The following is a 22526-nucleotide window of genomic DNA, read 5'->3' on the forward strand; positions in this document are numbered from 1 at the left end:
AATGACGGCCACATGCGGCACATGAGCAGTCTCTCTGAGTGGAGGCAAGCCGCGTGCGTGTATGTATGTGTATGTGTATATGTATATATGTGTGTGTATATATATATATATATATATATATATATATATATATATGTGTGTATAATATATGATTGTATGAGGTACGCGTATCCATATGTAGATATCGCTTCTTAACCTTACCATAAGAGCAGAGGTAAGATCTGTTCTTATCTGTTTTGTCTGATACCTAGCATATTGATAGAAGGAGGCTGCGATTGGAGGCTGACTCTCTTGATGCGGTTGTTGGTACAATAACTCCGCTTTACACACTCTCTCCCTGGGGTTTGAGGTGTGTGTGTGTGTGTGTGTGTGTGTGTACATATTCATATACATATATATATATATATATGTGTGTAGGTATGCCTATAATTCCACAATCATTAGGTTTACCTATAATTACACGCATGCGTATGCCGCCTGGGCTTCCCAGAAGCTGTAGGCTAGATCCATACATATTATATGGTGCTCTATAAACTAGTCATGTGATGCGGCTTACATAGTGATAGTCTTAGGCATTGCTTCCAGTATGGACCCTATACATTTTCTGGGGCCTTCGTGTATGTCCACACATGTATATAAAGATACGTACTTACACCCTCCTGGGGTTATAGTTCGGTTCCCGTTAGTCTATATCTACAGCGCCCCGTTCGGAGGACCCATTATTATTTACAATGATGCACTTGGTAGAAGACTTATTAGACACCCATTCCTTGTATGAATACTTGGTATGACAAATGCGTTCCTTGTATGAATACTTGGGATGACAAACGCGTTCTATGTCTAAGTACAGGTACCCTTAAGTACAGGTACACTTCTCAATATCAATTCTGGTACTCCATATTATTGTCACATATCTCAATAAAATTAGACTCTAAGGGGCCCTTGTGTACACTTCATATCATGAAGGCCTAGAGCCACCTGCCGATATAAGAGTGTCATGCCTGGGTGGTATTAGATTGGTGGGCATAATACGCACTTCACCATTATAAATATTTCTGTAAGGGTACTTACACTAGCAGATCGTTTTAGGGGTATATGTATAGTCTAAACACGACTATACAGATACACATCTCTTATGGAACAGGCTCAAGTATAGAGTCCTGTTCTACGATCTTCTTGTCTCCACTAACATTTTGCTAGTTTCCACAGTATTTTATACTGCACATCTCCAGATGGATGTCCGTGCTGTAGAGCATTGGTCTTGGCCCACTGAAGCTACTCTCTCTTCCTAACGTGGCAGGTTGCTGTGTGATGGTAAAGGTCAGTGACATTCTACATAGCGTCCAGAGGGCTTTTGGTCGCTCACAGGTAAGAGCATACCACACTAAGGCCTAGGAAGATGCTCCTATTTCATGCAACCTGACATACATAGTGTTATTCACCCTTATGCACCCTAGCTGCTGTCCTAGCAGCCATCCACTCTTTTAATCAGTTGGCTCTACACTTTAGAGTTTTCCTGGTGTGTGGGTGCATCGTTACAACATTGGATTAGTGACACTATCTACTAGAATCTGTTGGGGTTATGGACCGAGGCGCACCTATGGGCTAGTGCACGTCTTTACATAGATGTGTAACAGTCACTATGTTCCACGCAGGGGGCCTGGTTGGGTTTTCTGTTCTATAGCTGTTGATATTTGATCACACTGACATGTACCTGATGGGTACCTTCATGGTTGTCCTAGTGCTCTAGCCTTGCTGACTGGATGCTTCCCTATATTGGTAGCTCTTCCTGGTTGACTGTTGCATTCGTGCTCTTTTACTGGTAGGGTTTGGGCCAGCAGTTGGTACTGACTAGGCACTTCCATCATGCTGGAAGTTGTTTTTCTTTTTAGCGGCAGCGTTTCAGTTGCTGTTTTATCCCTGTTTTCAGAATGGGATGTACTGCTGTCTGACCCTCTGAAGGGTCTTGTGGTCTCAATCCTCTCTATTTCGCCTAGGGCTCATGCCCAGTGGGATCTCCACTCTTTGGAGACTTCTATGGCCTAACCTTTCCGCTGGTTAACAACTTTGTTGTAGGTGGACCTCAAGGATGGTTCAGGGCGACTGTTCGGTCTAGTCTATTGACTCCCTGCATACTCTGTTAGGAGTCTGTGGACAAGTTTAGCTCTGTATATTGATATTGTTATACTTCTGTATATACGATTATGTCCAGCTGTGCTGGGATTCTGCTGTCTGCACCTGTTGCAGCTTACTGTTTAGCCTCTAATACGGTTCTCGAGTTTGTTCTCGTTTACGGCCCTTCTATGGATTCTTGTTGGTGCTCTCGGCTACCAACGGTCCGGTTTGGTCTATTTCAGTTGAGATAACTGGTTCTGACGTTTCTCAACTGTCCTTGTTCTCTCGCCAGCCGTTCTGTTCCTTTTGACTTAACCTGTACGTTATGGAAGTTTCTATGACTGTTTAGTGAGGAGTGGTATTTATCTCCTGTGCTCTACGACACTTAATCCTCAGCTTCCGCTGGGCCTATGGTTCTTGGCGGTCCCTGTTTTGGTTTGGTCGAGGGGTCAGCAAGTTCTCCGCGCTTCCCACCCGGGAGGTTGGCTTTGGGACATCCCCACTGTCTTGAACTCCAGTGTCCCCTAGTGGATGAAGGAGAAAACAGGATTTTGGTACTTACCGATAAATCCCTTTCTCCGATTCCACAGGGGACACTGGACGCCCGCCCAGCGCTGCGTACCTGCCGTTTTGGTTGGTTTCTATAGTTGTGTGACTGCATGGGTTCCCTGCAATGGGTTCCTTTGTTCTCCTTCATTCGGTCTTGTTCCGTTCTGTGGTCTTCTCCTTTTCCTCGTTTTTCTGTTGTCCTCCGTCTCCTCTCGGGCTCAGTTCTTAAACTGGGGCTGATGGGGCATAGAGGGGGAGGAACCAGTCACACTTCTAGATTATTTAAAGTGCCAGGCTCTGCTCTACCACCGTCTATACCCCACTGTCTTGAACTCCAGTGTCCCCTGTGGAATCGGAGAAAGGGATTTATCGGTAAGTACCAAAATCCTGTTTTTTTTTATAGTTAAAGCTCTGGAATATATTGAAGTATGACAGGGAAGGCTGACCGCACATCACTGTATCCCAGCCAGTGTTGTAAACGTTCCCTATTGTGGGACGAGATTCATAGGTGCTTTGGAATACTTGCAATAGTATCAGTTCTGTGCACTATGCTTGCTTGAAAGCTAAGGACCCAAGTTTACATCCCTTGGAAAATTCCACTAGATGGCTGTTGGTGCTGATTTTTAAAATGAAGGAGTGTCCGTTAATATTTTCATCAAATAGGCAGAGAAATATCTTGATTTCACTTCACACAGGCCTCAAAGTCCGCCTGCTTCTTGCCTCTGACTTTTTATCCTGGCTGCCTCAGCTTCACCTGGGCCATATCTTCTTGGCAGCCCATAGCATAATTGCCTACTTTTGAAAAAACATTTCAGGGATACTGTGAAAGCAGCACCTTTGAGCGCTGCAGTAAAGTAGGCGTGTACTGCTACATCTGAGAGGCGTGTACTTACATCCAAATGTAAATGTGCCCCAAAGCAGTTAGTAAGATCTACTTGGTGATGAAAACACACTGATATTCTATTGTGTTTTATATGGAGTTCCATATAAGTGGTCGCGGGAAACCTTATATGAAAAGCATGTAGCCATAGGGATCATTGTGCCAATGCAGGTAAATGGCACTGATGATCCCATTTGAATGTATATGTCTCTAATTTATTTTTTTCCAAGTATATAACAGCTACCTAATGGGGGTAAGGTACAATCGGGGAGATTGCTAGGGGTACATTTACTAAGAATCGTGTTTGGTCGAGTTTTGGTTTTTTAAACGCTCTTTACTACGCCGAAACTCAGGTGAGTTTTCCGTATTCAACTCGCAAATTTACTAAGAAGTGAGTATAGCTGAAAGTGAGTTTTCCGATGGTGAAGTAGATCGAGATTTCTCCCCCTAGTTGCGAGTTTAGATGAGATTACTCACCCGAGATTGCAGTGTTTTCTCTCTGCCAAACTCACCCGAACATGCAGCCTGCACATATCCGTGAGATACGTGATGGCTGCTTGTGTTGTACCTGTAAAAAATGGGTTAAAATATATAAAAAAATGACTTGGGGACCTATTTTGCCAAGACCCTGGATGCTACGGAGAGCAGCACCAGGATGGAGGTGAGTATACGATATTTTTTGCAGGTCATTCCACATGGATCTCTACATTGGAGAAGAGGACAGACCGGCTGGTACAGGTAAGTATGTGTGATTGATGTATGTGTGTAATAAACTTGTACTATCTAAGGTGTCTGTGTGTATTGGCTTTATTTAACCCTTTCTTGTGGGGGTCCCCACCTCCCCTGAGATCCCCAGCTTGGCCTGACCAGCTTGGGGTGAGAATGCTTTGGCCCTAGAGACCCGGTAATTGGGTCTCCTGGCAGTGGCGATACACCCCAGTCCGTTTGGGTCCAGTGCTGTTTTTAAATATAGGGGGACCCCTATGCATTTCCCCCCCCCCTATATTTAAAGCCAGGACTGGCCCTGCAGCCTGGTGCTGGTTCCTAAATTACGGTGTAACCCTACTCGTTTTGTTCCCTGTAATTTTTGGAACCAGGACTGGCTGGCAAGTCCGGGGCTGGTTATGGCTTTTGGGAGGGACCCTACGTCATTTAAAAAACAAAAACATTACATTAGGTATACAGGCAGAAACATACACAAATCACACTGATCTCTGTGTATGTGCAGGGGCGGATTGGGATTGAAAACCAGCCCGGGAAAGTTTTTGGAAGCAGCCCTAAAATGGGGGGGCGTGGTCTATTTAGAAGGTGGAGTCTTTCTTCTTGAAAGATGAAGACTTTTGGACTTTCTCTCCTGACTAGCCCCAACATTATTTAGCTGCAACTTGATTTAAAAATTGGCCCAATTTCCCCAACTAGTTCTGTCATTATTTATCTCCCGTCACCTACACATCCTTTGCATCACTTGACACGTAGCAGTGCAGTACTTCCGTTACAGACTGCTGGATAGAAACAGGGGAGATAGGTGCATACAGGATAGTCATTTATAAAGGAGCCATAGCTCATTTCAATAGTATCCAGTGTAGTCTACTAAATAGTTTAGTGTGTCAGTGACCTGGGAAACGTTAGATTAATTTTTTTTTACTGTTTTTCTTGCCACAGGCTTTTGTTTATTTTGGCGTTATTAGGTTAATTTGTAGCCCTCCGATTGTGGCTTCATCAAGCCTATTCTCCATATCTGTGTGGTTTATTTCAACTCTCCTCATACACTGCAGTGTACAGAATATTAGATAATCTTGCACAGATCACCTTAGCGAAGGCTGGGGATTTGGAGGTGGTTATAATGCAGAAGTTCCAAAGCGGTTTGAGGGTTGAAACACTTCTGACTGTGATATAAGCCAGAATGGACTAGTATGCAAAGGATGGCTAGCTTGGAGGGGAGAAAGGTTCAGTGTGGGAGGGAAGGGTCGGTATTATTATTACTACCAGTTAATTATACTGAGCAAACATATACTGCAGCACTTTCACATCAGTCTCTGTCCCAGTGTAGCTTACACGCTATATTCCCTACCACATGCACATAAATAGTGGGAGTGCCCAAAGGAAACCAACGCACATACAGGGAGAATATACATACTCCACACAGTTAGTGCCGTGGCAGGAATTGAACCCGTTTCCTCAGTAATGTGAGTCAGTAATGCCTAAACATTAGATGAACTGTAATGCCCAGTTTGAGTAGCTCCTCATTTGTCAGGGTATGTGGGGGGATTGGATTTCACTTTCAGTCCAGAGTGCAGCTGTGGACCCCTCGCCTCTCTTTTCCCCATCACCCCTAGAAGGCCATGCCCCGCAGAGTATCAGAGGAGTCCTGGGAGAGAAACATGACTGGCACACAATTGTGAAGCTAACTAGTTATCTTCTGTCTCTTCAGCTCAGGGGTATGCAGGGAGGTACACAGCCAATATGGATAATACAGAGCAGACATGGATTTAGAACTCATGGGGCCTTAAGGAAGGTATCAGTTTGGGGCTTCACTCCCTCAACTGCATACAATTTTACACATACATACAGCCCCATAGCCGCACATACACACTGCCCCATAGCCGCACATACACACTGCCCCATAGCCGCACACACACACACACTGTCCCCATAGCCGCACACACACACACTGTCCCCATAGCCACACACACACACTGCCCCATAGCCGCAGACACACACACACGGCCCCCATAGCCACACACATACACACACAAATGCCCCCCATAGCCGCGCACACACACACTGCCCCATAGCCACACACACACACACTGTCCCCATAGCCGCACACACACACACACACACACTGTCCCCCACTGTCCCCACACTACCCCATAGCTGCACACACACATACACACACATGCCCCCCATAGCCACACACATACACACACTGCCCCATGGTCGCACAGACACACACACATGGCCCCCACAGCTACACACACTGCCCCACAGCCTTCAAGTGCTTACAACAATACAACCAACAAGGCATAGTGACAGGACAGTTACAAAGACCTAATTTTACCCTTCCCCTGAAGCTCTGCTATTAGCCACACACTGACCTGTATACAGCATTGCTCAGTGAGTTCAATGCTCCAGCCCTGGCAGTGCCGGCCCCGGGGATGTCATCACCCTGTACAGGTCCGGTCTGTAGGAGGACGGCAGTGCACTGCGCCCTGTGCAGCACTGCTGCCCCTTCCCTCCCCCTCCAGATTCCAACTTCCAACTACCAGCGGCTGGCTGGAGGACGGGGATCTCCTCCTAAGCCCTGGTAAGACTGGCTGCAGCCGTTTCCCTGAGCTCCTTACCTCCTATTACTGTACTTGGTTGGAGCCTCTTCCTTCCGTGCAGCCCGCGCTGTCCTCATCCAGGTGTCCCGGCCGGCATGACTCTCTCTCTCTCTCTCTCCCTATACTAGAGTCTGTGCTCCAGCTGCGGCGCTGCCGTATTAAGCACCCGCCCCTAAACTGACAGGAGAATTAATTTCTGCGCATGCGCAGAAGCTCCCAAAGCTGCCTGAGCAGAGCTGAGCTCCGTTCACAGCAGCTATAATATTAAATGGCCCGGCCCTGTGTAAACTACTGAGAGGTGGTGGCAAAGCGGGAACTGTCCTGGTTTCCCGGCGGCCCAATCCGCCCCTGTGTATGTGTCTGGCAAACTCGCAGCTCAGGAGGAGGTCTATTTGAAACTTCAATTTATCAGTGAGTTTGCTACAATCTCACCCGAGATTGTAAACTCGAATCTTCGTAAATTCCCGAGTTGCATCTTTTTCATGAAAAGTACTTCCTAGTTTGGCCAATGGTGAGTTATTTCGAGTTTGCTATCTCACACGAGTTTTAACAGTGAAAAGAGAACTCTCTTCCATACTCACTCCAGTTTGTCATTAGTAAATTTCTGAGTTGGAAAACATGCCTAAACTGACGTGCGATTGTAATCTCACCCAAACTCGATGCTTAGTAAATTTACCCCCTAGACTCTTCAGGGAGACAGGGATATTGCTACTATCTCAGGGAGTCTCTCTGACGATCAGGGTGTGTTGGCAAGTATGGCCCATAGGTGTGGTCATAATCCTATTTAAACTTGTGTGGGGGCGGATCCCTCCATTACAACACAAAAACAGTGGCTCACTAGCGCCACCTAGCCTCATTCTACAACAATATTATATATTAAAAAAACTCCTCCCTCTAACGTGTATGGCATGCAGAGAATATGTATTTTGGGGAAATACATTATTATTATGATTATCGTTTATATGGCACCACAAGTGTTCCGCAGCGCCTTACAAAGTACGTAAACAGGTTGATTTACTGTGACTTACAGTACAGTACAATACAGGACATGGATAATATACATTGCACATTCGCGACCATAACACCCAGATAAGCAACAATGCAAAGCAACCAAATGTTAGGTGCCCTGGTAGAGAGTAAGAAGTAGATGAAGGTAGAGTAAGGAGAAGCACAAGAGGGTAGAGGGCCCTGCTCATAGGAGCTTATATTCTAAAGGGGAAGGACAGACAAACAGGTGTGACACAGATGGGGTAGGCAGGGAGGAAGGAGTATGTAGCAGCAAGTTAAGATGAGAGCTGGAAGGCTTTGATGAAATAGTGGGTCTTGAGAGCCCGTTTGAAGGATTGAAGAGAGGTGGAGAGTCTGATGGGAAGCGGGAGAGAGTTCCAAAGGTGGGGAGCAGCGCGGGCAAAATCATGGAGGCGGGAGTGGGAGAAAGTAATCAGTTGGCATGAGAGGCAGCGTGCATTTGTTGAACGAAGAGGGCGGACATGAGAGTGAAGGGAGATGAGATCAGAGATGTAAATGGGAGAGGAATGGCTGAGAGCTTTGTAAGTGAGTGTGAGAATCTTAAATTGGGTTCTAAAAGGGAAGGGGAGCCAGTGGAAGGCTTGTAGGAGAGGGGAGGCAGATGCAGAGCGTTTTGAGAGGAAGATGAGCCGAGCAGCAGCATTGAGGACAGACTGGAGAGGGGAGAGAAGGGAGTTTTGGAGGCCAGATAGGAGGAGGTTACAGTAGTCCAATCTGGAGATGACCAGTGAGTGTATGAGGGTTTTAGTGGCATCCTGGGTGAGAAAGGGTCTAATCTTGGAAATATTTTTAAGATGAAAATGACAGGACTGTGAGAGATTCTGGATATGTGGTTTGAAGGAGAGGGAGGAGTCCAGGATAACTCCAAGACAGCGCACATAATGTGATGTGTCATAAAGGCAGATAACTTGCTTTTTAACACTGTTTGCTATACACAGCCACATTCTGGATAAACCCGCAGTTCAAAATTAAGTTGGAAGATGAAGATGAGGATGACGACTATGGCTCAGAGAAGGGCTGCACCTTCCTCCTTGCCCTAATGCAGAAAAATCGACGAAAGGAGAAACGATTTGGGAAGGACATGGAGACGATTGGCTTTGCCGTATATGAGGTACACGATAGGTCCAGCAATCAGTAAGATAGTAAGTGGGATACAGAGATGGCTAGTTCTAGGTAACTACTATGTATAAATAATCTGGCATCTGCACAGTGAGAGATTAGGAGAATAATTGCTTCTCTAGAGTAAGGAATAGAGATCCTGCCATATTAATAATGCATTCCCAGATATCCATGGGCCTTACATCTGTGGGTGAGGGGCGTGAGCAGCAGGACCAATCAGAAGCTGCAGTCTCCGTGATATCACAGTGATCACAGCTCCCACTTCCGCAGTGTCACAGTCCCCAGTTTTTGGCTGGGAGCTGTAGGACTAATCACGGAACACCTAGGTTAGGCTGAACTGCACCCTACCTGGGAATGATGCTTTATGTATAAAAAGCGGGGGTCCTTCCAGTTTTATAAACATAGGTGCATATCTGTAATTCATAAGCCTCAATAGTGAGACTGTGTCAGGATAATGTAAAATACAAAGCACAAATGGGCCTGATTCATCAACAAGTTTTATTACTCACAGCGAGTGACAAAACTCGCTGCATATGATAAATGGTGCGCCAGCCAATCAGCTCCCAACTGTCATCTATTTGAAAAATGACAGTTGTGAGCTGATTGGCTAGAGCACCGCCGTTTATCATATGCAGCGAGTTTTATCACTCGTTGTGAGTGATGAAACTTGTTGATAAATCAGACCCCCAAATGTCTTATGTCAGTTAGAATGGGAAACAAAGCGCTTTACTTCTAGGCTTGTACAGGGAACACACTTCGTACTACTAAGACTGATACATGATATACAATCATAGGCTTTTGCAAAAAATTAGACCCTCCAATTAATACAGCATCTAGCTATGTTGTTCCTGTTTAGTAGTTAATAGGGTCACAGTATGGATTCTTTTAGTGATTTTGTATATCTGTGTTTTGTGTTTCTGCAGGTCCCAAGGGAGGTACGTAGTCCGCGTATAGATCTCTGACAGAAGACCATTTGTGTGTTATCTCACAGCTCAGACGCTAATATTCCACTTAATAAGACTTGTGTATTCTTATTGTAAACCTCTCTTACATCGGGGTAGTTAAGCTCACACAACTTCCTTTTACACTTAAGTTTAATTGTTCCTGTCTCCTGAATCAATAATTTATTTTAAAACAAACGTTTGTTTCAGAACAATGACTTGTTTCAGTTCCTGACCGTTTAAGTTTATTATCTGTCACTTATTGGCTGCTGTCCTCAGATACAGATATTTTATAGTGTGGAAAAAAATGAAAACATTTCAAATGGTATTTTTTAGTTTGTAAAACCAACAATTCCTTATTCGGGTTGGCTATGGTATCCCGACGGTCAGAATCCTGACGCCAGCATCCCAACTAGTTTACCAACCTGACGGCTGTAGGTATAGGTAAGTATCCTAACCTAACCCTCCCTCCCCGGTGCCTAACACTAACATCCCCCTCCCTGCACCCTAACCCTCCCCTAGTACCTTACCCCTAACCCAACCCCATTACTTACCTTCAGGATGCTGGCGCCAGTATTCCAATAAGTGTCGGGATATCGGTGTCCGCATTCTGACCGCCGGAATCCACACTGTTGGTATATTGAACGTATCCCCCTTATTCATAGAGATGTCTAGTTTTTATTATTTTAACTACTGAGAACTTCCTCAAAGACTGTTTAGGCCCTCAGGGGTCTTCAACCTTGGCCCTCCAGCTGCTGTGGAACTACACATCCCAGCATGCACTGCCATAGTTTTAGTATGCTGTTATATCAAAAAGGTGGCAGTGCATGCTGGAATGTGTAGTTCTACAGCAGCTGGAGGGCCAAGGTTGAAGACCCCTGGTTTAGGGTATTCTTAGATTAATTGGGAAAGTGCTGCCCAGAATAAATGTGAAGATGCAAATTGTAGATGACCCTTCAGGAGAAAAGTTCTATAAAGTCTTCTGATACTCCAGTCCAGGATGGTGAAGGACCCAGTATCACCGCCATACCATTGTAATCAGGTTTATTGCCAAGTGAAGGAATAAACAAGTAAAGAAGGATATATTGCCTTATGTATTGCAGTCCTTGTTTTATCAATGAGCAGGGTATCACTGTAATCCATGTGGAAAGATGGCGGCTTTGTTTGCAGTAGAAAGCATGGGCGTAACTACCATAGGTACAGGGGGTGCAGCTGCTTTGGGATCCAGAGCGGAGGGGTCCCATCTTCCTTGTCAATGTTACATGTGTTATATACATTATTATATACAGGTGGGAGGGTTAGGTTAAAGCTCTGCCAGGGAGGATTAGGGTTAGGGGGTGAAGGGGGGAGGGTTAGGATAATGTCAGGATGCCGCTTTCGGTCTCCCGCATGTATTCCGAGGTTAACAAAGATGAACAGGTTCATTAATACAGGGAAGAATTCATATACTAGATATATTACATGTTTTCCTCTTTCAGCTATCAAGGGAAGAACCCTCACTGACCAGGCTAAGGAACTGGGGAATGGGGAAGTTACAATTGCATATAAATGGACATCCCCTTTATTATACAAATGTGTTCCAGTGTAGTTTGCATGAGTTGAACAAGTCCAGTGTTTCTACCTCTCTTGCTAATAATGTTACCTATTATATTTCTTTGCATAATTTCTAATTCTAATTTTTCTTTTATTTTCCTTTATATAAGGTATCATTATCCTATTTAATATCACTCTCTATTATCTTTATTTTCATGTTTTATAGTGACATGTTATTTTCCCTGTGTTACTAGCTGTTGGGCCAGTCCGCTGTGCACCTTAAGCGCGAGTTCTTTTTAGCAAACTCTTCACGTGCACGTTCTGAGCAGTTCATTAACCTGAGAGAAGTCAGCACCCGACACAAGCTTCCCCCCGGGGAATACATAGTGGTACCTTCCACCTTTGAACCTAATGTGGAGGGAGATTTTGTCCTAAGAGTCTTCTCAGAAAATCGTCACGGAACTGTGTAAGTGTCAGTAGGAAAAAGGGGTAGTTTCATAGAATATAGAAGTGAAAGAAAACAAAATATAAGGGGCTTTGATTACAAGATCATTCTATTTTATTCTGCAGGTTTAAATGATTTTTTATATTTGTGATTCATTTTTTATTTATTGTGGAAAGATATTTGAGAAAATAGGAGTTCCGTAACTTTAGAATTATAGTCGATATATCCTTAAGTCTACAATGCATACTATTCCTTGCAAGGTAAAATGTGCGGTGTTGGTGGCCGCTAGGCGACACTGTCCTGACCGTTCCTCAGGAGTTTTGAGGCCATCGCCGTTGATTGAATTACCCCCTTGGAATGTTATATAGCATTGCAGGTTCTATTTCCTTGCCTCAGATCTCTGAATCTATAGAGTTTAGTGAAGAGAATATTAGGGGCTGATTCAGTTAAGTGATATGTGTCACCGAAAATCACCATGACGTTTGGCTGCACACATATCGGCCATATACAGTACCCCAACATCGCTAGTTTTCCTATGTACTTCTGTGGGATTTGAGGAATATATATGGATGTAACTGGCTGTGTTGCGCCATTCAGAATTTATTTGTACAGCTCCTTAAGCGCATTAATAGCAGCAGTAGATTCTTTAGCACCTTATGTTTACTGAAAAGCAATGTAACCCTATACATATTTCTTCCTTTTTCTTCCTTTTATAGGGAAATGGATGATCCAATAACTGCCAACCTACCCACTGAGGTGAGTTCCAAATCTATGTATCATCACACTTCCCATTATTTGAAAAAAAAATAAAATTAAAACTAACTAAAGCCCAACCAGGGGCATATTAAGAAAGGAGGGGGCCCATATTCATTCCCCGTCCAGGGCCCCCTCTTCTCTCCCTGGCGGCCGGCAGCAGACTGATGCTTCTGACCTCCAACCACAGCATCAGTAGGCTCTGGGCACTAGCCATTTTCCTGGCGATTTTCTCACTGCGCATGCGCCAAACCCCGGGAAAATGGCAGCGGTGGCCATTTTCCGGCGTTTCGTGCAGGGCTGAGACACCCGACGTTGGACCTCGGAGAGGTAAGTATTAGATAATATGGATGCAGGGTGTGCGGTGCGGGCCCCCCCTGTACCCAGGGGCCCGTGTGCACCGCACACCCTGCACCCATTATAGATACGCCCCTGAGCCCAACCCTGGCCACCTAACCACACCCTACCTTCTGTCACCTACACCCCCATGTTACCCTGCTGTGCCCCACTCTGATATCCTACACTCTTTCTGGGGCTTGAAGAATTGAGTCTGGCTCACAGAAACAAGACTATAATGAGGTTGGTTCAGTGTTTGACTCATGTATTATGTACATATGAAAATGGATATTTAATATTACTAGTTCATTGAGAACATGGAAAATCATGGTGGGATGTATCATGTATAATTAAAGATACATTTTAGGATGCAATGTAAACTGCAATATTAGGCAAAGAGTTTTTAATGTCTCAAAAATTGACTTGTCTAAAAAAAATGGGCTCCAATACTGCAAAGCAGCTACCCTGCGGTGTAGGTAGGAATTGTACCTCTATTTAGTATACACTGTATTTAGAGAGTGACACAAACACCACACACCAGGTTCTAAGAGCTCAAGAGGACAGTTCTTACTGGAACTGATATTTCAACACATGAACAGCAGGGGGCACACTTGCCTATATAGTGAATTATTTGCTTTTACAGTGGAATAAAATGCACGGAAATGAGAAACCATTGTTATGCCTCCTTAATAGATGCATCTATTTACATCTTTCAAAGTGGTAGAAGTGGTTAAACACACTGAATTAACACCAGCTATATGCTCATCAGTATTTTCTGTTTTTATTTTTGAATTTCACGGTTAAAAGGAAATAAGGGGTTAAAGAACAGCATAGAAAAAAAACAAAGCTTTTACAGGTGTATTAGAATAGTTACCAACTGCGTTGGGTTTAACAACATTTGAATAAATATGAAAACAATCTAATAGCACCCAGAGTCCCTGTTTGCACTGAACACCATTGAGGAAGTTATAAGTGTGGTGGGGACAAGCCGACTTTACACTATGCCACCAATAATTACCACCGGTTCTGGGGTGAGCAAGGTGGCAAATTTAGGATATGAGGACAACACTTTGAGTTTGCAACTCAGCACCGAGTACCCAACACCATACGTACAATCTCCTTTACGTGTATTTACAGAGAAGGTTCTCCAATTGCTTGGCCTGATCTCCTTCTTAGTCTCACCCTTTCAAAGTATGAAAATAATCTTTTTTTCCCAATATATATGGATTAATAACTTTGCAACATATAGTAAGCGAGTTGTCGCGTAACTGAAACTGTGTTGTGTATACTGTTATTAATAACACTTTTTTGTTTTTATTGTCTATTTATAAATAATGTAGCAGGTAAGCAGGGTCTAATCCATTATGTGGTGACCAGAACAGATCGCCTTTGGTGGCGTCATAAGTAGGAATTTGAAGTAGTGGCAGATGCAGACTCTTTGGCGTGATACCAAATGGCACTGCTATTTGTGGTTTATTTTATTTGCGTTCATGCAGGTAAAACCTGTGAATGGAAAAGCACTTGGACATGCAGTTTCACTTATGTTTTTGTACTGGTGTTTGGAGCTCACTCTAGGCTCCTCCAATGTATTCACCAACAGTAACCACAAATGGACAGCGAGATAAAACTCAATTAGACACGGTGTCTCTGCAATCAGTGGGTTCTGTAACCCCTGTTTAAAATGTTTCTTATTAGCGAAAGGCACAATTTCACACTTAATTTGTAGAACTATCTTGCATGTAATCACAAGTATGGCCGTCATTTTAGGATATAGTAAAATGTGGCCTGGTTAAGGAAGACTTTACTTTCAGTGGAAAACAAAATCATGTTTTCATGTGGTTCTTATTCCACAAAATGCATGAATCATGGCATAAGAATAATTGTATGTGTGGCTATGTACATGTATAGGAGTTTGCATTTTATATCCTTGTATATTTCTCTGTGATTACAGGAAGCATTGTCTGAAGGACAGATTGATGAAGCATTTAAGACCCTTTTCAGACAGCTTGCTGGAGCGGTAAGATTATTATATAACATTTATTGCATTAAATATATATATGTGTGTGTGTGTGTGGATTAAAAACATTGTGTTTTATGTTTCCTCCTTTAACTGTACACTTATGTCTGAATAAGTAACCTTGTTTATGTTGGAGAAGGTGACTATAGCTACTGATTTCTCTTCTTTTTGTGCAGGATATGGAAGTTAGTGTGCAGGAACTACAGACCATATTAAACAAAATTATATCCAAACGTAAGTATGTATGTTTCGTGTTGGCTATTTAAAATAGGTCCTGGGCAGTTCTTAAACAATGGCACATGTCGCACCACCCTAGTTACGGCCCTGATCATCTACCCAAATTCACTGGGATATACAGCAAGCCCCTTAGAGCCATGGAGCAATTTTAGGGTACCATTTGTATTGCTACTATTATAAGTTAATTAACTAGATTAGGTTGTGTAGTCCTATCCTATAAATATTTAATATTATGATAGTCAGATGTATTCCTGGTTGCGGCTTGCCATCATTATATCCCTAGAAATAAGTATCTGCACCAGTGGCCATCTCCTGCAATATTTCTCAAGAAATTAATAAAAAGTTCCTATTTTCCTTAGAGATACCTAATAAACAAACTCAGGAGTGGATTAAGATTTGTAAGGGTTTCCGGACAAGCGGGGGTTCATGCCACTAAAACATCATTCTCTTAAACACACTAAAGGTGCCCATTCACTAGACGATTAGGTTGAACGATAACAATCGTTCATAAATCGTTTGCAAAAACGACCAGCGATGCTCGTGCCCGCTGGTGGTTTAGACATCTATCATCGTGCAAACATGCTGGTCAACCTGATGTTAACGTCAGGTTGAGCATGTTTGCAGATGATTGATGAGCCTGCACTAAACGACTACTCGATCAGTGCAGGCTCATCAGACTGACTAACGACTGCACGATTACAATGTCGTAATCGTGCAGTCGTTTTCATGTCTGCTAGTGGATGAGCACCTTTAGCCAACCACTTATTAAGTAGGACAACCATACTTGCCGGCATTAAGCTCCCTTCTTCCGGGAGGGAGCTGAATGTCAGCTTACAGCAGGGGGTGTGGCCGGACGATAGTGACGTTTTGGGGGCGGGACTGCGAGATTGCGTCATTGCGGCCCCGCCCCCTCTTCACAATGCCGGAATAAACGACGTTGTAAAGCAGGGGGCGGGGCCACGATGACGTGATTCAGCGCAAATCGCTTCACCTGACCCCCCTGCTGCGGGGATCTCTCTATTTACTCTGGGGGCGGACGGGAGGGTCGGCGGCCGCCGGGAGGATTGTCTGCCTTTCCGGGGGACTGGGAGCGGCACCCAATATTTGGGAGGTTCCTGGCCAAATCGGTAGGGTAGGCAAGCCTGAGGACAAGTATGGAGCCATTCGCATGCCCAGATCTATGCTCTTATGCAGCCAATAAATGTACAAGTTTGGCAAACACTATACAGGCTGCTATCAGTTCATACTTTCCGACCTTCCCAGAGTGTCATGCAGTGGGCATGCATCATTCTATAAATATCACACACAGCACTGATGTATCTAGGGAATGGCGGCATGTTCTGTATGGCATTAGCACACTAATTAGTAGGGGTCCAGGGGACTAGCACTCTTGAAGTCCAGCTTATAATTCAGCTTTGGGTATACGGAGGAAAGGCTAAGGAGCATATTTATTAATTATTATGTGTGTTTTTGAGGAGTAGCCGCAAATTTGAAATGTGCCCCGAATGTATGGACCACAGAGGATGCATACAAAAAATAAAAGGGGAGAGGGATAAGAGTGGACACAATATGTGAAGATTGTAGGAGGAGGGGTGGTAAAATTAGTTTTAAAAGCACGCTGGGAGGCTGGATGAATGTACTGGAGTGAGGGAAAGCATTAAAGAGTTTAGGAGCAGCCTGGGAGAAATTCTGAATGTGAGAGTAAAGCTGGGTACATACCTATACAATCATCGGGCCGTTCATCCAATATCAAGAGAACAGCCATTGCATTGTATAGGTGTGTACCCTGTATCCTGTCCCGATGCAGGAGCGTTAGCCGATAAACGTCTTTCAACGCCCTTCCAACGGTCGGGATCGGGAGGTCGCATCTTATGTACAGTTTAATATTCGTCGGTTCAACCTCTCAATCCCATAGAAGCCCGTACACACTGTGCTATGTCTGCACAGTGTGTACGCAGTTGACAGGAGATCACACTGGGGACAGACTGCACGGCTGATCAGGACAGTTTTACCCGATCAGCCTGCAATCGTAAAAGTGTGTACCCAGCTTAAGATGAGATGATCAGGGAAGAGGTGAGGCTGCAATCATTAGCAGAGCCATCATAATTATGGATGTTCCTAAAATATAACATCTAATGTCTTAGGTTTAGTGTTTCCTATCAAGTACTAGTTCTTTTTACTATTGGTTTACTATTGTTCTTGTTTCAATGCAGATAAAGACCTTCGCACTAAAGGGTTTAGTTTGGAGTCCTGTCGCAGCATGGTGAATCTTATGGATGTATCCTTTGTTCTCAATTATTACAGCAAATGTCCATTAGTTGCTATTACGATTACCGTCGTTTTGGATCCAAACCCTTTTTCCTTCCTTCTCAAAATAATGCTTGATAACCAATGCTGCTTACATTTAAAAAATAAGCTAATGCAAAATAGTAGCAATACTTCTCAGATATTGTTATAGGAATTACCCTTAGTGGTAGCCTCTCCATCACTGCAGTGTATTTTGGTGAGCATTGCTAGAGGCGTACTTTGCGTTGCCTCTGTTGCCGGTTATAGTAGCCACTGTGCACTAGGACCCAGCGGCTCTCCTCGGAGACGCGTCCTCCAACGTGTGGCTTCTCACCGCGTTCTCTCCTTTGGCGTGCCCCTGGGTAGTCCCAGGTGTGGGAGCCCTACAGAGACCTCAATAGTCACTGTGCCACCACCACTGGGCATATTACAAGGCATGCTCCTAGCTGCAAATTGAGAATCCTTACATCCTGTACCTGCTGCATTACAATTAACCCTGTGTTATCCTGGTACCTGGTTAATAAACAATATCCCTGGCTAAGCCAATCTGCCATGTGGAATAACCTTCATTTGCACACGGCTGCCACCTAACACTGTAGTGTCTGCCAATAAGCATAAGATTCAGCCATCCCCAAAACTCATACATTTAAATATAAATGTGCTGAAATTATCCGCAAACAAGAATTTCATACTAACAGGAGCGTAGCCTACAATCAGGGCACTAGCTCACTACTTGAGCCTCCTCCAACATGTGTGCAGCTATTCCGTCTAATGATTGACATGCTGCGTCTGTTGGGCAAACCAGGAGTGGCGATGGGTACCAGTCTACAAACTAGAGCCAGGGTCCGCGTCTTCCGACATAGATTTCCTGGCCCCGGCTGAGGAGTTCTGTGGCCTTAGTATAATTTAGCAGTAACGGCTGCGACAACCATCACAGATTTTACTGCTTACCGTGATACCCTGAATCAGGCCCTGGCTACAGGTAAGTGTGCTGCAGTGCCGAGGTGTTTTACAGGAGTGGGAAGCTGTTTGGGGCAGCCTAGCTCAGAAGCGCTAGACAAGGATATATAAAAATAAACATAAATACATAAATACATTTGGTGGTAAAATCATAGTAAAGAGACAAGAGGTATCAGGAGGCAGCAGAGGGAAAATTTAAAGACTGGAGTTACAAATGTAGGTAAAATGTATTATAGCTCTGCTGGTGATAGAATTGGGGAATGTAGCAAAGCCGGAGTCTTTTCCTAGGTACTCTCCCTAGCTGTCCTGTGTAGTGATGATCCTTTACTGGTTATTCTGACAGTCTTGATGAATGTCAGCTGCAAGTCTCTGGGGGTCATTCAGACCCGCTCGCGAGCGAAGGTCACTCGCTAGCGGGTCGATATTGGGTGAATGCGCATGCGCACGACGGAGGGAGCTCCGTCGTGCGCATGCGCGAGACTCGGCAAGCGAAGAGAAATACGTAGCTCGGGGTCTCGCACCAAAGGGGGCGTGCTGTCGATGGTGAGTGACAGCACGCCTACCATGGGAACGCCTACCGTCTAAGTCCGGCCCCACTGACATCACTAGTGATGTCAGTGGGAGTGATTTTGGCTCTGATAGAGCCAAAATCACTCCTGGGCTTGCGGCAGCGAGACTTTACCACAAGGGTCTCGTCGCAAGCCCGATGGTCGCGATGGTCTTGCAAGCCCGAAGGCCGCTCCACATTTAAATAGGACGGCCCTGATTCAGAGAGAGCGCTCTGGTCAGAGCGTTCAGCTCTGAATCAGGCCCTCTGTACGGTGCATGCAGGCACAGTCAGAGGCACTGAGAGGAAGGGGGGGCAGGTACTAATTGCCAGGGCTTGATATAGGGGTTTGACCTGGACCAGAGTCCCACTGCGTGGCCGCACGCGCCCCCTGTATAGTGATGAAAAGGAGGTGATGTGAGGACGGGGGGCACATGCACTCAGAAAGAAGTCTCTCCCATAGGTGTGATCTGCAGGATGCACAAGCCCCACCCACAGCAGCCGGATCATATTGGGAGAGACTTCCTCTTGAGTGCACATGCTCCCCGCCTGCATATCTCCTCCACCTGCCATCCTGTTGGTGCAGCAGTTGCTGAGTGGGATAAACGTTACCCAAACGTCTGTCTCATACTATTTATTTTACCATTTTTTTTAAGAGGGTCCGTGGCCATGCCCCTATCAGTACTGGGGTCCGTGACCTCTCTCTATGGCCATGGGCACAGTCTGGGGACATGCAGGGGTGTAGCGTGGGTGGACCATTCTTTATTCATGGCTGTGTTTTAAGGCAAAATTGTGAGTGAGCCCACTCCCTTGGCTGAGAAGCAACCCCACACATGAATGCTCTCAGGATGCTTTACTATTGGCATGACACAGGACTGATGATAACACTCACCTTTCCTTCTCCGGACAAGCGTTTTTCCAGATGCTTCAAACAATCTGAAAGGGGATTCATCAGAGAAAATAAGATTACTCCAGTCCTCAGCAATCCAATCCATGTACCTTTTGCAGAATATCAGTCTGTCCCTGATGTTTTCCTGGAGAGAAGTGGCTTCTTTGCTGCCCTTCTTGACACCAGGCCATCCTCCAAAAGTCTTCACCTCACTGTGTGTGATGATGCACTCACGCCTGCCTGCTGCCATTCCTGAGCAAGCTCTGCACTGGTGGTGCCCCGATACCGCAGCTGAATCAACTTCAGGAGACGGTCCTGTCACTTGCTGGACATTCTTGGGCGCCCTGATGCCTTCTTTACAACTATTGAACCTCTCTCCTTGAAGTTCTTGATGATCCGATAAATGGTTGATTTAGGTGCAATCTTACTAGCAGCAATATCCTTGCCTGTGATGCCCTTTTTGTGCAAAGCAATGATGACTGCACGTGTTTCCTTGTAGGTAACCATGGTTAACAGAGGAAAAACAATGATTTCAAGCTCCACCCTACTTTTAAAGCTTCCAGTCTGTTATTCTAACTCAATCAACATGACAGAGTGATCTCCAGCCTTGTCCTCTTCAACACTCTCACCTGTGCTAACGAGAGAATCACTGATATGATGATGTCAGCTGGTCCTTTTGTGGCAGGGCTGAAATGCAGTGGAAATGTTGTTTTTGGGATTAAGGGCCTGTTTCAGGAAGGAACGCAAAAGGAGAGAATGCATGCACTCGGCCGATGTTTTCACACTGCGCATGTGTATGCATCGCACTGCACGTGCGCGAACTAGCCCGGGTTAGGGGACACAGACTAAACTCAGTGTGTACGCAGACCTCTCCAATATTCATTGACAAGAAGTGCCGTTTGTGGGTGGTGAGGTCAGGTGAATGCAGGCGTGTCTGTGCGTTGGGATGCCGTTATAGCGGCGTGCATAATTAAGGTAGTGCGGTGGCATACGCAGCCATACCGCAAGCTGTGCACAGGAAGCGGCCAAAATCCTACAGCAGGTCAGGTCAACCACTATTATGCAAATGTGGTCGATGGTTCTCATTTACGCTAGCTTGCGTACTCATCAGTCTGTGAGTAAAGAGAGATGGGCAGCCTAATATGAGGATGGGCGTCTGCATCTTGTGCTGCTGTCTCCGTGCGTATATATTGATTAGCATATTCTCGCAGCAGACGGGTGCGTGCATCTGCTAGCGTGCGTTCCTTGCTGAATCAGGCCCTAAGTTCATTGTCATGGCAAAAAGGGACTTTGCAATTAATTACAATTCATCTGATCACTCTTCATGACTTTCTTGAGTATATGCAAATTGCCATCATAAAAACTGAAGCAGCAAACTTTGTGAAAACCAATACTTGCGTCATTCTCAAAACTTTTGACCGTGGCAGTACATGCTGAATCCCCTGATGTCACCTCTCCTCCTCCAACTCCATGAGTTCAATGCTCTCTTCCCACGTTTTCTGGGCACCTCTGCAGCAACTTCTCCCCTTGCCGTCATACTAGAGGAACACACTCACCGATCGTTGGAGTCTGGATGCTTCTTACAATGGTAAGTTAATCCACCATTTTGTTTTATTATTATTTTTAGTGGCCACTACCTTTTTCTATATATAAGTAATGCAAGTTTTTTCATATTGCAGCAGCAGGAGAATTTCTTCTGTTTGTGTGTAATACTAGCTTTTATATCGCCCTTCTCCCCCAAATGTGTGTGTTTCTATGACTCCCCCTCATTTTTCCATTTATTTGTGTGCATCTGTGTCTCCTCTTTGTGTGTGTCCGTGCCTTTCTCCCGCTATAGGTTTCTCTCTAATTTTATGTGTTTTAATATCTCTTCATTATGCATGTCCTTTATTTTTCCCCATTTGTTAGTCTGTCTGGCTCCTTTTAACGCTCACATTTATCCCTACACCAACTTCTGTCATTAGCTCCCACCACTCACTTTGCCCGTGCCTCTCACAGATCAATTTTTTGCTTGCCCTTCTCACATCACCCACACGTTGTCTACTTCAGCCCTCTTCATTCATAGGGCGGGACACATTACTCCTCACATTCAGGACGCGTCCCTGCCACTCTTCGCATGCATGCCGACGTTAGTTACACGAGGATGCATGAACAAAATCACAAAGGGCCGCTCTCTTGGTAAGAGCTGTCCTTTTGCGTATGAGAGACTTCCGGGACCATGACCAAGAAGCCCCTCTGGTGTCGTTCTGCGCATGTGAAGAATGACACGCGCCACCGAGGGTGCAATTGGATCCCCCTCACCGCACTCTCTGAATAGAAGCCCATAGGCTTCTGTAGGGTAACGCCTTATGAAGATGGCGTTGCCTACAGAATCCAATGGGGCTTGGTGCATATGAGAAATGCGGTCAAACCCACATTTTCAGGGGCTTGACCACATTTCTCACGTTGCTGCATCCTGCCCATAATCTTCCTCCTCCTCTTCTTTTGAAGTCAGTGGCTTCCCACAGGCAGCCCATCCGAAGTGACATGTACAAAATCTGATTTTTAGTTTTGACTTGTAGAGC

The 22526-nt window shown here is 45.0% G+C and overlaps 1 protein-coding gene across 1 annotated transcript in view; it reads left to right on the plus strand.

Annotated features, from left to right (window-relative positions):
* Nucleotides 1–22526, plus strand: part of CAPN1 (calpain 1) — an 88214-nt gene that overhangs the window by 61595 nt on the left and 4093 nt on the right. Inside the window, exons 11-17 of the mRNA XM_088480027.1 lie at nucleotides 8838–9010; nucleotides 9942–9953; nucleotides 11747–11958; nucleotides 12654–12693; nucleotides 14978–15043; nucleotides 15220–15277; nucleotides 17494–17558. Coding sequence (XP_088336153.1) covers nucleotides 8838–9010; nucleotides 9942–9953; nucleotides 11747–11958; nucleotides 12654–12693; nucleotides 14978–15043; nucleotides 15220–15277; nucleotides 17494–17558 — 626 coding nt within the window. The remainder of the gene's footprint in view (nucleotides 1–8837; nucleotides 9011–9941; nucleotides 9954–11746; nucleotides 11959–12653; nucleotides 12694–14977; nucleotides 15044–15219; nucleotides 15278–17493; nucleotides 17559–22526) is intronic.

This window comes from Taudactylus pleione, unplaced genomic scaffold (genome assembly GCF_031769625.1).
Source record: "Taudactylus pleione unplaced genomic scaffold, aTauple2 ptg000250l, whole genome shotgun sequence".
In the NCBI taxonomy this organism is placed as follows: Eukaryota; Metazoa; Chordata; class Amphibia; order Anura; family Myobatrachidae; genus Taudactylus; species Taudactylus pleione.